Raw genomic sequence first — 14,247 nt, 5'->3', positions numbered from 1 at the left:
CCAGTAATGTCACATTGTGACCTGAGGGTGTAGTGACCACCAATGGACGATTACAGCGCAGACAGAGCCAGTAGGGATTGGCAATGGACCACCTGCCTGAAATGAAGATGATCCTGTTTGCTCCGTTAAGTAATCCAGTGGATCTGTGGCTGGCACAGTTATGGGGGCTCTGTAGCTGTAACTGTTATGAGGTAACTGTGGAAGGCACAGTTGTAGAGGATTTGTGGCTGTCTCTGCTATGGGGACACAGGGTGGCACAGTGATGGGGGCTCTAGGGCCGGCAACGTTCTGGGGAATCTGTGGCTGGCACACTTTGTTGGACAGTTATGGGGACGCTGTGGCTTACACTATATTTGAGGCTCTCAGACTAATCCATTTTTGGAAGCAATGCGGATGTCAATATTGTAGAGGCACTTTGGTTGGCACTGTTATGGGGGTACTTTGTTCTTACACTGTCGCTTGCTTGCAGGGATGCCCTCTTGTGTCCAGTCTAACTTCTGACATAATTTTGAAATAGTCTTGACAGAGACTTGGGTGGTCACTTGTTCTGTGTCGGGGTGTTGGATCCTGATACCAGGGGCAGCAAGCCTGGGTTATGGGTTGAATGTTAGCAGATTATCAGCAAACTTTGCTAGACTCCTCCCTAGACTCTTTCTATTTCTATTTGTAAATCTGCAGCATGCACTGAATTCTGCACATCCATCCACATGCATTAAACGAAAAATTGTTGCAGATTTTCAGTGCAGAATCCGCACCGAAAATCAGTGGCAAATCCATGAGGTGTAAATGAACCCTAATTAAGAGCTGCCATTGGTTCTCATGACATACCTTCCAACACTTGCATCCCTATTCGCGTGGACAGTTTTAAGCCCTGCCCCCAATCCGCCCGGAAATAACCACAAAACATGTCGGTAATGCTTACTTTTATGCACACTTACCTCAACCCACACCCTCTGCAACCCGTTGGTGGGACAATCCCATGATATCATATTTGTGTCCCTTGGTTTTCCTGAAATCTCCATAGTCTTGCTGCATAAACCTCATTATTGCTCAGCCCACAAGACACTTGGATGTGGCCTTTGTCATGGAAATATTAGAATATCGCTTCCCTAGTTCTATATTTCTACTCACTATTCTATTGAGCTTCTGATCATATTTTAGGATATACAATGGTGACACCTGCAGGACAGAAGGCGACTAATGGAGTGTCCTCTAATACGGCACTAAAATACTCCTACCGTCCAAATCTCGTAAAGTTGGTGTAAGGTCAAACACCCTTGTCGCAGCTCCAATCCAGACTCAGGTGTGACTGCAGTTATCCCCAATATCACTCTTATAAGGATCCAAATATAATGTGCTGTTTGGTGGGATCCTCACATTGTAGAGCTGCTCAGTTATTTTCGCCACGCCCCCGCTTTCCTCTGGTTTTTACGCTATGTGTAGTGGTCTGCACGTATCTATCAGTCTATCCCTTTATATTACAAGCTTTAAAGGGTAACTAAACTTTCAGAAAACTTCATAGTGACATGTCAGAAGTTTTGATCGGTCACTGAGACCCCACCGATCGCTAAAACGAAGCAGCAGAAGCGCTTGGGTGAGTGCTGAGACGCTTTGTTTCTGATCGACTATTTTTAGAAAGCCAAGGTAACGTGTTCGGCCTCAGAGACTCTCTATTGAGTTCATACATGTTACTTTGGCTTTCCGAGAAAAGCCGTTCAGCGCTCGACCGAGACCCCCACCGATCAAAACTTCTGACATGTCACTATGGCTAGTCTAGTGGATATGTGCTGACCACTACTCGTGGTCTACTAGCGTAAAAACCACCCTGCAGAACGTGCCACGGTGCCCTCAGTAGATCGTGCCATACACTGCCCATGTAGATAGTGCCAAACACTGCCCATGTAGATAGTGCAACACGCTGCCCCCTGTAGTGCCACAGTGTCCATGTAGATAGTGCCACAGTGTCCCCTGTAGTGTCGCACGCTTTAGGAAGGACTCACCTGTCCCCATTCCCACGCCGATCTCCTCTTTTCAGACCAGGCCTGCTGTAGCGAAAGATGCGGCGGCTCGATGACATCACACCACCTACATCACAAGAAAAGCGCTGAATGGCGGGGAAGGGAACTGATGGTTCCCTTGCCTCACCATCACTGTAAATTATACCTGCGTCCTAGGTACAGCTTCAATGTCAGCCAGGAGGAACTGAACTTTATTCAGAACAAAGAAACACACACAGAGAAGACACATGCCCCTCCCTATAGATGTGTGACTTGCTTAAATTCTATTCGCTCCCCAGCTGTAACTTTTCCTATACATTCTTCTGCACACTCCTCTTTGCATTCCAGGGGGCGGTGTCTTCCATAGGTGTGTCCGACATGAACAAAGAACTTGTTATATATATCAGTATATTACACAAAGAACTGAAATGTATATACATATGTGTGAGGATAATATTTTTCAGACAATATACATAGTAATGATCCCTGACATAAGGACCTGCCGGCCCCGGTCACAGGGGGAAACTACCAGTGACCACAGTCTCGTCCATGCCACAGGAGACAGCAGGGATGTATACCAAACTATACATTGAATGAACTCCTTTTATACCCATCAGATCAGTTTTACTTTCCAAAATAGAAAAACACACTTACATTTGAATGTGGGTCTAGTGGGTTGCCACAGCTTTATTTACATTTTACAAAAGAAAGTACAAAAACGAAAAAAAAAACGAAAAACTTATCCATGCCCAAATTTCATCTATCTATCAAGAACATTCTGATCAAGTCGGAAGGAATCCAACAGTATGAAAGTCCAGACCGCTGCGGGTTTGTGGACTGACCTGGGCACGGAATACCGCCAACGCTGTGACATCCGAAAGAAAGAACGCAGCAGAAACCAGAAAAGAAAGACTGAAAATCCTAAGCAGAGAAAAGACATAACAAACAGACTAAAACAAAAAAAAAATTGAGGCCGTGCTCCGCTCACCTGATACGGCATAAAATGAGCACTCTCCCTGCCGGTAACCCTATATATCCATGTGAAATCTTCCTGAAGCCCACCCCTCTTAAAGAGCCAGGAGTTCTATAATATATACATTTTAATATGTTAAAAACAATCCTAGTCTTTGCCCCACATCGTTAGGACTCTTCAGGACCTGCTAAGATACAAGGACCGCTAACGAGCTCAACTCCCTGTATCTCATCTCCCAGGACCTCTGTCAGGACTCATAGAGAAAGCCTGTGAGTCCTGCTTCCCCCGCCCACACACAGTGATTGACAGGTTTTCTTGCATGAGTTTGTATACAGGGAGAGCTGTCAATCACTGTGTGTGGGCGAGGGGAGCAGGACTCACAGGCTTTGTCTATATGAGGCCTGGCGGCATTTATATATGAAAATACTGAATCAAATCATAAGAAATGATATCCCCGAGCTCAGCGTCGTCTCCTCTATCCTTTACTTCCCTCAGATAGCAGACCTGACAGATCCACGTTAAAGGGTTTCCCCATGATCAATTAGACATACCATAAAAGTGTGAATGTTGGGGGTCTGATCACTGGGAACTCCAGGGCTACATTCTCCTGATTGGCGGGGGTTAGACCCTCACCAGTCATAATGTTAAGTCATATCCAAGCAATATTCCATCAAATTAAAGTATGGGAATACGCCTTTAATTGAATTTCATTTAGACAGATGTAATAGCGCTCTCCCAGCGAACCAGCTATGCAGAGCCAGAAAAACAGGATCGGATCCCATTATGTGTAATCGGGAAAAAAGATTTGGTTAAAGGGGTTTTCCAAGGACTAAATCCTTCAGGTGACTACGGCATCTTCCGCCAGGCACTCTGGGTGTCATCTGTGGCAGATACTGTACATAGCTTGATAGCAGGTATGAAGGTTTGACTCCCACTCCGTCTTCAAAACAAAATATATAATATAATATATTATTAATATTGTATGAATTTATTAAATGCAGTGTGCTGAATATTTACTCACAGGAATTTAGAAAAGTATTTTGTTCAGAAATTGTATCACAATAAATCTATGTATATTTTCTATCTAAGTAGCCTGATTATTTACATGATGGAGATGAAAAGCCTGATGTTAGCATGTTATCACCAATTATACGTCAGCCATCTATGAAGGAGACGGACAGTGGAAAAATAGAGGAGTCTTAGGGCATGTGCACACACACTAATTACGTCCGTAATTTACGGACGTATTTCGGCCGCAAGTAGTGGACCGAACACAGTGCAGGGAGCCGGGCTCCTAGCATCATACTTATGTACGACGCTAGGAGTCTCTGCCTCTCCGTGGAACTACTGTCCCGTACTGAAAACATGATTACAGTACGGGACAGTTGTCCGACAGCGAGGCAGGGACTCCTAGCGTCGTACATAACTATGATGCTAGGAGCCCGGCTCCCTGCAGTGTGTTCGGTCCGGAACTTGCGGCCGAAATACGTCCGTAAATTACGGACGTAATTAGTGTGTGTGCACATACCCTTACCAACTCCACAGCCCTGACGGTAATGAAGGGTTAACTTATACTCACCTCTCTCCGTTCCTCTCAGGACGTTGTTTGCAGCGACTTCTGGAAATGAAGAGGACTGAAGGAACGGGGAGAGGTGAGTATCTGGGGTCTGTATTTAGGGGGGGGGGGGTCTGGGGTCTTATCTCTGTATTTAGTGGGTTTGTATTTTTAAGGGGATCTGGGGTCTTGACTCTGTATGTAGGGGTTTGTATTTATTTAGGGGGTCTTTTTTGTTTTAAGGGTCTGATGTTTGTATTTATTTCGGTGGTCTGAGGTCTGTACTTAGGAGTATGGGTTCTTGGCTCTGTATTTATGGGGTTTGCATTTATTTAGGGGGTTTGGCCTGGGGTCTTGTATCTGTATTTAGGGGGTCTGTATTTAGATGGTCTATATGTATTTATTTAGGTGGTCAGACGTCTGTATTTAGATGGTCTATATTAGTTTAGGGGGTCTGTCTAGGGTCTGTATTTATTTTGTGGGTCTGCCTGGTGTCTTTATTAGTTTAGGGGGTCTGTATTTGTTTAGGGGTCTGTATTAGTTAAGGGGTATGTCTGAGGTCTGTATTAGTTATGGGGTCTGTATTTGTTTAGGGGGTCTTTCTGGGGTTTGTATTAGTTTAGAGGGGTCTGTATTAGTTTAGGGGGTCTGTCTGGTGTCTGTATTAGTTTAGGGATCTGTCTGGGGTCTATATTAATGTAAGGGGTCTGTCTGAGGTCTGTATTAGTTTAGGGGGTCTGTCTGGTGTCTGTATTAGTTTAGGGATCTGTCTGGGGTCTATATTAATGTAAGGGGTCTGTCTGAGGTCTGTATTAGTTTAAGGGGTCTGTCTAGGGTCTGTATTAGATTAGGGGGGTCTGTATTAGTTTACGGGGTCTGTCTGGGGTCTGTATTAGTTTAAGGGATCTGTCTAGGGTCTGTATTAGATTAGGGGGTCTGTATTAGATTAGGGGGTCTGTATTAGATTAGGGGGTCTGTATTAGTTTTGGGGGGTCTGTCTTGGATTAGGGGGTCTGTATTAGTCTGCGGGGTCTGTCTGGGGTCTGTATTAGTTTAGGGCTCTGTATGGGGTCTATATTAATTTAAGAGGTCTGTATTAGTTTAGGGGGTCTGTCTAGGGTCTGCATTAGATTAGGGGGTCTTGGATATGTATTTAGGGAGTCTGTCAAGGGTGTGTATTAGTTTAGGAGGTCTGCATTTATTTTGTGGTGTGATGAAGGCGGTCATATGCACTATTTATGATTTCCATAGTTTGGGGGCAGATGATGTATAAATTTGCGGGGAATCACGGAAAACATTTTGCCACTTCACCAGAATCTTTCTGGTGTCTCTTCTCAAAAGTTGGCAACTGTAACTAAGACAAAGCCCCTAAACGGTTAATAACCTATCGATTATGTATGGATAATTCCTTGCCTGGTCAGCTATATTTTCAGGGATGAACCTTCCTAATTTCCATGTACATCTGGAATATTCACTAATGAATCATATTAAATGATGAAATATTAGAAGATATTGTCCCAACAGCCTACATGTCCTGTTTACGTTGTATTAGTAGCGATATAATAAAGATTAGTATTGCAACTTGCCCTCAGTCATCATGGCCGCATCAGGCTCAGGAGGAGCCTTTACTTCCTGCGACCTGGGCAAGCGAAGCCCAAGTGAGACGTCACTTCCGCTTTGCGCGGCAGAAGCGGGCGGCTTTTCTGTTTCCTAGCAACGACATTACTCCACCGTGTTTTACTTAGAGAAGAGCCTGACACCAGTACCGTGTGAGCGGCGGCGTATGTGACACGTAGGTGCGGAATTACAATGATTATGGAAGGTGGAGGCAGTGCAGGTCTAATGGACACTTGTGTGAGGTTGGATTAACAAGGAGTAACTGAGATCTGGGCGATTTGATGGGACTTTAGTGGTAATATATGGCATCGGGTCACACAGTGAGAAATATATGGCATCGGGTCACGTGGTAAAAACTATTGCGGAATCCGGGGCGTTTGCAGCGACCATTGTGTGACGTGGATCAGTCGGTGAGATTTGTCTACGATTCAGGTCATTCGATAAGACTTTTGCATGATCTCGGTCACGTGATGGGACTTTTTGGGTATTTGGGACTTTTGTGGGCTCTGGGTCACGTGATTTGTCTTTTGTGGGATCCGGTCACGGTATTAGGGTTGTCACGATACCACAATTTGGACTTTGATACCGATACTTTGTGCAGTATTGCGATTCCTGATACCAAAATGATACTTTGCCAACAATAAAAAAAAACAAAAAAACACAAAAATAAAAATTTCTTCTGTTTTCTGATGTGAGGCGGGAGGTGTTATGAATTTGAACCTCCATGTGCCTCACCGTCATAATGGCAACATTGGGTTAATGTGTAAGGTACATGATGGGGTTAATTACTATCAATGTCAGGCAAATGGAGGTTCAAAATTCATTGCACTTCAATAAGTGACCCCATCATTCCCCTCACGTAATGGCAACATTGGGGTCAACCCCTTAAGGACAGAACAATTATTTTTTTCCTCTTTGCATCCCACGCTCATTAGTATAGACCAATCATCATAAATGACGCTATAAATTTGTTGTGCAGGTTATTACGGTCGCGGCGATACCAAATATGCCTATATTAGTGTTGGGATTTATTTCAATAATGTTTATTGTAAAAAAAAAAATGTGCCTTGTGTTTTTTTTTACAAATTTTGTTTATTTAACATGACTTTTTTTTGTTCATTAATTTTACTTTTTTAACTTTAATGTACTGGTATATACATATATACTGATCGTACACAGGCAGTTGTTAGGACGTACCTCAATATGCCCTAACAGGAAATCTAGTCAGACAGCCCTGGGGTCCTTCAATGGACCCTGGGCTGTCTGCCCATATATGGTATGTCCCCCTAGTGTCAGGAATTCTCTGTGATGCAATCAAAGGGGAATCCCCCTTATTTATTTCTGTTACTTATATAGCGCCAATGTATTCTGCAGCGCTGTACAAAGCTCCTCACTTACTGTCCCCATCGGGGCTCACAATCTCTCATTTTCCCTTTGAATGATGCTGCGGTCAGCTTTGATCGCGGCATTAAAGGGGGTGACGGCGGAGATCAGAGGTTTCTCCGATCTCGTCCATTAGAGAGGGGCTGCGGCTGTGTATTACAGCCATTGCCCCACTCCTGATCGCGCGGGCACACTTGCTGATCAGCATGATGCTGCACTAATAAGCAGCACTGAAGACGGATAATGGGGGCGCTGGGCAGTGTGTGCACCATATTCTCTGTCTTCAGGGCCGGCAGCGCCGCTCAGTAGTGCGGCACTGGCTGCATCACATCACGCTACTGACTAAGACTATGTTGACATCTGCGTCAGGGCTCCGTTTCGACGTTCCGTCGGAGCTTTCTCTCGAAATGGAGCCTTGACTGACACAAACGGAAATCATAGCTTTCCGTTTCCATCACCATTGATTTCAATGGTGACGGATCCGGTGCCAATGGTTTCCGTTTGCGTCCGTTTGGGCTTTAAGGATTTGGTATCCAGACGGGACTCGCCACATGGCGGTATTATATTCAGTGCAGTAATAGCCATCGTTACATGTAATAAATTGTGCGCTGCTTAGACTTCTACAGTATGAAGATTGTCGTCATATTCGCATGAATGTCTTTTTCTTCACAGATGGCGGAGGTCCACGTAATTGGACAGATCATCGGAGCCAGCGGCTTCCCACAACAAAGTTTATTTTGTAAATGGGGGGTGCACACAGGTAGGAGCTCCTACCAATATAAATCTGATTAGGGTGTGTTCACATCAGAGTTCGCATTCCATTCATGGGTTCCGTTAGACCTTTCCGTCGCGGGAACCCATCAACGGAAAGGTAAATGGAAACCATTACTTCCGTTTTGCATTACTATTGATTTCAATGGTAACGCTTCAGTTACTGATGGTTTCTGTTTGTCTCCGTTTCACAAGGTTTCCGTTTATTTGACGGAATCAATAGCACAGTCCAAAAAATGGAAACCTTACAGAACGGAGACAAACGGGAGCCATTAGTAACGGAAGCATTACCATTGAAATCAGTGGTAATGCAAACGGAAGCTATGGTTTCGGTTTGCCTTTCTGTTGATGGGTGGCTCCGACGAAACCTATCAACGGATAGCGAACGCTGATGTGAACACACCCTTAGGCCCATGCACACGACCGCGGCAATACGGTCCGCAATTACGGACCCGCCCGGTTCTATTGGCCGCAGACACCTTTCCGTAGGGCTACAGAAAGGTGTCCGTGCTGTAGAACCGTGCCGGGAAATATGGAACATGTCCTACTCTTCGGATTTTGCGGGCCGTGCTCCCATACTTTGTATAGGAGCACTGCACGAAAAATGCAGCACGCGGGCGTCGGTGGCCGGCCGTGCCCACAATCGTGGGCTGTGATTACGGGCACGGCCATGTGCATGAGGCCATATACATTCATTGTCTTGTTGTTTTCTTCAGTATTTGCATTAGTGTTAACTTTCTATCTATTATTTCATGTTATTACCTTGTGTGACTCCACATATTACATCACGTACATTTCCCTTATTACTAGTAGACTGATGCTCCATCTTTACAATCGCCACATTACGTGTTGTTGCTCTGCTGGAAATTCGGGTGCTGTATTTTCACAGGTGGCCGGGCAATTGTTGCGTCAGTAATGGATACGTCTCTGTTAATATCTTACACATCATAAATGATATGAGAATATCTATTTGTTTTCTGAACAAACGTGGCTTTTTTTGGTAACTCACGTAAACTGAAATTTCCATTGTGTCAAGTCATAACTAAAAACAGAAAATAGATACACAATTTTCATAATATTGTTAGCAAAACCTGAATCTCTACCGTATGTTTAAAAATTAAAAACTGCCTTTAACCCCTTAAGGACACGGCCAATTTTAGCCTTGAGGACAGAGCAATTTTTTTTACATTTCCCTCTTTGCATCCCGACGCTCATAACGCTTTTATTTTTTGTACGACGTAGTTGTATGGGACTTTGTTTTTTGCGGGACGAGTTGTACTTTATGTACGTACCATTTTTTGGTACAAATACATTATCATTTAATTTCTATACATTTTTAATTAGATTAAAATGCTGAAAAAAAGCAGTTGCGCAGCAGTTTTAATATTTTATTTACACCATACACCGATCATAATAAATAATGGTATACATTTGTTGTACAGGTTGTTACGGTCGTGGCGATACCAAATATGTCTATTATTTCATGTTTTGGGACTTATATTTTAAAAAGTTTATTTATTATAAAAAATGTGTATTTCTGTGTATTTTATTTACTTTTTATTTATTTACCATTATTTTTTTTTTTACATTCATTTAACTTTTTTTTTTAATCCCATAAAGGGATTTATCATTTTGATTTTTATTTTGTAACTGTAATGTACTGGCATAGATCTATATGCCAGTACATTAGCCTGTTACTGATCGTACACAGGCAGTTGTTAGGGCATACCTCAGTATGCCCTAACAACAGGAAATATGTTCAGACAGCCCTGGGGTCCTTCACTGGACCCTGCGCTGTCTGGCCATACGAGTTGTGGGCTTGATCGCGTCACAGTTATTTTCTGTGACGCGATCAATGTGCAGTCCCCTCTCCTTGAACGCCGCAATCAGCTGTCATCGCGGCGTTCAAAGGGTTAACAGCCTAGAGAAGATGTTTCTCTCCTCTCCGCTGTCAGAGCGGGGCCGTGGCTGTGTATTACAGCCGTTGCCCCGCTCTCGATCGCGCGCAGGGACGGATGTCACACAGGACGAATATGCTCGTCCTAATGCGCGAAGTGCTCGCCGCTCAGGACGAGCATACTCGTCCTGGGTCGGCAACCAGTTAAAGCGAATGTGTCATCGGAAAATGACCTATGGTTTAAATCAAGTTTTTATGTTACAAAAAAATGTAAGAATTTTTGGTGATTAATTTTTACATTTTCTATGTCGTTACCTCTATTAAAAAATGATCCTAAAATCTTGCAGTTTTCTCTCTGGCCACTGAGCCTCACGATAGCCTGACCCTTCCTGTTCTGTAGCAATCACTTCTTATCACTCATCTCGTTATCATCACAGGCAGGATTACAGTGACAGGTAACACCTATTTATAGATAACACAGGATCCACCATTCATAATAGACTGACCCTTCCTGTTCTGTAGTGATCACTTCTCAGCAGTCATCTCATCATCACAGGCAGGATTACACTGACAGGTAACACCTCTATATAGACCTATATATTGACAATACTGTAGATGATGGACACGGCTCCCCTCCGCCCTCTCCCTGCACAATTAACCTCTGCACAGGTCACAGAGCATGCCTAGAAAACTCTCCCATATATGTCAATATATAGGTTCCTATGGCCCATGTGGCTGCTGCAAAGCATATCTCTAAATAATGTTAACAGCAGCTCAGGCAAGATGGCCGCCCCATGATCATGTACAGAAAATAGCATAAAAAAATCTACTATCAAAAAATAGAAACACGATTAGAACAAAAAATTAAGTTTCGCTATTTTATTTTACAATGTAAAATGTCCCTTAGTTAAAAGGGGTCAGGCCCGGTGCTGGACTCCCATTAGAGCATATTTCCATGGATATGAACAAAATTGGGTGTTGCTTTATTTGTTATAAGTTCATGTCTTACCTTTTGTTTTCATGCCGTTATGTCCCAGAATGCTAACTGTGTTGATATTGATTTTGTTTTAAATCAAATAGGAGGAGAAGCTAGCTACTTCCTCCCTCACTTTCACGATTGAATTACAGTTCATATCATTTCTTGCTATTCTATTCAAAGTGCTGCTGTCATGACACATTAAATGGATCTATATCTAGATTTAGATCTATAAACAGTGAAGAAGGTTCTGGTTTGTCTGACACATCCCTGATAGACAAAACTATGTTGTTGATACCAGATCATATTTCCCGCTCTACAGTCATAGATTCAATCTAGTGTCTGTCTCATTCTTAAAAGGTAGAGTTTCCTTACAGTAAATGACAGCCGGGGAGAAGTAAGAGTTCTCTGGGTGGCCGGGTGACAGACAAATAAAGCCCCTTGAGATCTAATATGGCTGACCGAAAAACTGAGATTATAAAATAAAGTTTTTATGGGAACCTGACATATAGTGTGTGCTGTCCATTATGCAGGCGGCATGTTATAGGGCAGGAGGATCTGAGCAGATTGATATATAGTTTTGTGGGAAAAGGTTCCGGATAACCTGTAATTCAATGATTTAAATCTCTGCTCACTGTGGGCTAAAGAGCCTAGTGGGCTGTTCCTTCATTTGTGTGCCTACAGAAAAAGCTGCCAGTCACAGAGTAGGACCGCCCACTGGACTCTTAAGCCCAGAGTTATCAAAAATGAAAACACAAAACCAAGTTATCCTAAATCTATTCCCACAAATCTGCTCAGCTCTTCCTTCCCTATAAAATGCTGGCTGCAGATTGGACGGCATGTTTGACGTGACAGGTTCCCTTTAATTTTTGGCTGGAGGTATGCTTCTAAAAAAAACGAATCCTATAAATCCATATAACCGTTCCTGTTGTATAAAGTTTCTTAAAATTCCTATTGATCTCCTATAATTCTACGCCGCTTCCATGTTTTTTAACCTGTCCCCTGTAATTTCTGTATATCATGTAGGAGGAGCCTGGAAGTTGCTCTCGGGGACCGTGGAAGGTCAGACACAAGTGGACAACCCACAGAATGAAGACATGGCTTTCTGGTCACACCCTATTGACATACATTTTGCTACCAAAGGATTGCAAGGTAAGTCAGTTTGTAAATCATATTGAAATACACAATATTAGAATAGAGGAGTGGGGGGTTATATTACCCTCCGCTATGTGAGAGAGTCTTAAAGGGGTTTTTCACATACTCATTACTTATCCCCTATCCACAGGATAGGTGATACATTTCTGATTGGTGAGGGTCTGACCATTGGGACCCCCACCGATCACGAGAAAGGGCATACCTTGCTGTTCCTGGGAGCCCCTTAGGAATGGAGCGGCAGTGCACATGCTCGACCACCGCACTATTCATTTCTATGGGGCGGTGGATGAGCAGGCACGCTGCCGCTCCATTTCTATAGGGCACTAAGTAACGGCAAGATAAGCACGTTCTTGTGATCGGTGGGAGTCCCAGCGGCTGGACCCCCACCAATAAGATATTTATTACCTATCCTATGGATAAATGATAAATAACATCAGTGACTAATGTGGGTCAGCACCTACGGATACTATTTACCTGCTATTTGTTCCCTATTGACGGCTTCTAGGTCTTCTCCATTAGCTTAGCTGTAATGTTTGTCGAGAGTAGTCTGAAATCCACCTATCTCAAAAACTCTGGCTGCTGCATTGCCCATCCTTCATGCTTTACACTGCAGCCCTGCTGCTATATATACAAGCATGAGCAACCAAAATCTCACTAGGAAGTCCATGTATGGAGATCTGATTGCCGTAAGAGCACGAATAGAATGATTATATACAACATACTTTCATGGCGTGTGATCTATAATTGGTCATACGCACCGCAGCGTAGCAGACCTGGAATCCTGACTGTAAGATTTGTAGAGGGGCATTGCCTGACATGAGTCTCATCCTCATCATCCAGTCTTATTTCTTGACTTGTGGGTATGACTAGTGCCATATTACACTGTAACCGCCTCTCCTTTCCAGGTTGGCCTAAGCTGCATCTTCAGGTTTGGCATCAAGACTCTTTTGGTCGGAATGAGTTGTTCGGGTACAGCTTCCTCCACATCCCTTCTACTCCAGGAACCCACACATTGCTGAGCCCCACATGGAGACCCTTGGGGACCTGGCAGGAGCAGATATCCCACATGTTTGTAGGGGGCGGCCCCCAGCTAAAATCACCGAACCTTATATATGGGGGAGCTGACCGGTACCGTCTGCAGACCACAGCCATGGGGCAGGTACACCTGGAACTCACTGTCATGCTCAGGAACTTTGATCGATTTGGGGTGGAGTGCTAGAACTCGGATGTGGAATGTATCTCCGCTCAGCGGGTCAAGGAACTGAGACAAAATTCTCCATCGGCAGAGACCTCCTGAAGTTTTTTATTCTTTCGTGTTTGATCAGCTATTCGCCTCCCTTTCCAGAAATACACAGCGTCTACCGTGGGATGAAGCTTCCAAACAAGCACTTTTTACTATGTACTATGCAGTCTGGGTATTTTTTGGGTCAGGTACACGCCATCACCTGGACTGGCTGAATAGTAGGAGGGTTTGTCCTTGTTTTTTATGTCCAGATTTTATAGCATTTGTTTTTTTTAAATTTTGTAATTTTTAAATAATTTTTATGTTTTATAATAAATTGTATTTGAGGAAACATCATACATAGCGTTGTAATTCATGACTATTTCATCATTACCAGGTCTGTCTACTTTATACTATTTAGAGGAATTGTCTCATGACGGCAACCCCTGCCCTATGAAGTCATATGGACGTCCTAGAAGGGGGTGCTGTGGTTGGGGCCCTCGTCTATGAGCCAAAACAATGGAGACTGCAGCTGCAAAGTAAATATATGGCCAGATATTGCTTCCCCTGGCAATAACTTCTGATCGCCATCATCATTCTGATTCTCATCAAGACAACCCCTTTCCAAATTGAAGCTGGCCCGGAGATCAGCTGTTATTAATGGGATGTGGCCTCAGTAGGGGAAATGTATTACAAGCCTG

At 43.6% G+C, this 14,247-nt stretch overlaps 1 protein-coding gene across 7 annotated transcripts in view; it reads left to right on the top strand.

Annotated features, from left to right (window-relative positions):
• B9D2 (B9 domain containing 2) overlaps window positions 1-13,905 on the top strand; it is an 89,232-nt gene extending 75,327 nt beyond the window's left edge. For 4 of the 7 annotated variants that reach the window (XM_075836209.1, XM_075836211.1, XM_075836208.1 and 1 more), the window contains 3 exons: window positions 8,198-8,285; window positions 12,196-12,321; window positions 13,230-13,905. In XM_075836209.1, coding sequence (XP_075692324.1) covers window positions 8,198-8,285; window positions 12,196-12,321; window positions 13,230-13,543 — 528 coding nt within the window. In that variant the 3' untranslated portion in view covers window positions 13,544-13,905. Of the gene's footprint in view, window positions 1-6,192; window positions 6,322-6,350; window positions 6,575-8,197; window positions 8,286-12,195; window positions 12,322-13,229 lie in introns of those variants that run through there. The other 3 variants (XM_075836213.1, XM_075836210.1, XM_075836214.1) reach the window with 3 other exon arrangements.
• Window positions 13,906-14,247: the final 342 nt, after the last annotated feature.

The sequence above is a fragment of the Rhinoderma darwinii genome, chromosome 8 (genome assembly GCF_050947455.1).
Source record: "Rhinoderma darwinii isolate aRhiDar2 chromosome 8, aRhiDar2.hap1, whole genome shotgun sequence".
NCBI classification, from domain to species: Eukaryota; Metazoa; Chordata; class Amphibia; order Anura; family Rhinodermatidae; genus Rhinoderma; species Rhinoderma darwinii.
The sequence above is the reverse complement of the archived record's forward strand: the minus strand, read 5'-3'. Positions and strand labels throughout refer to the sequence as shown.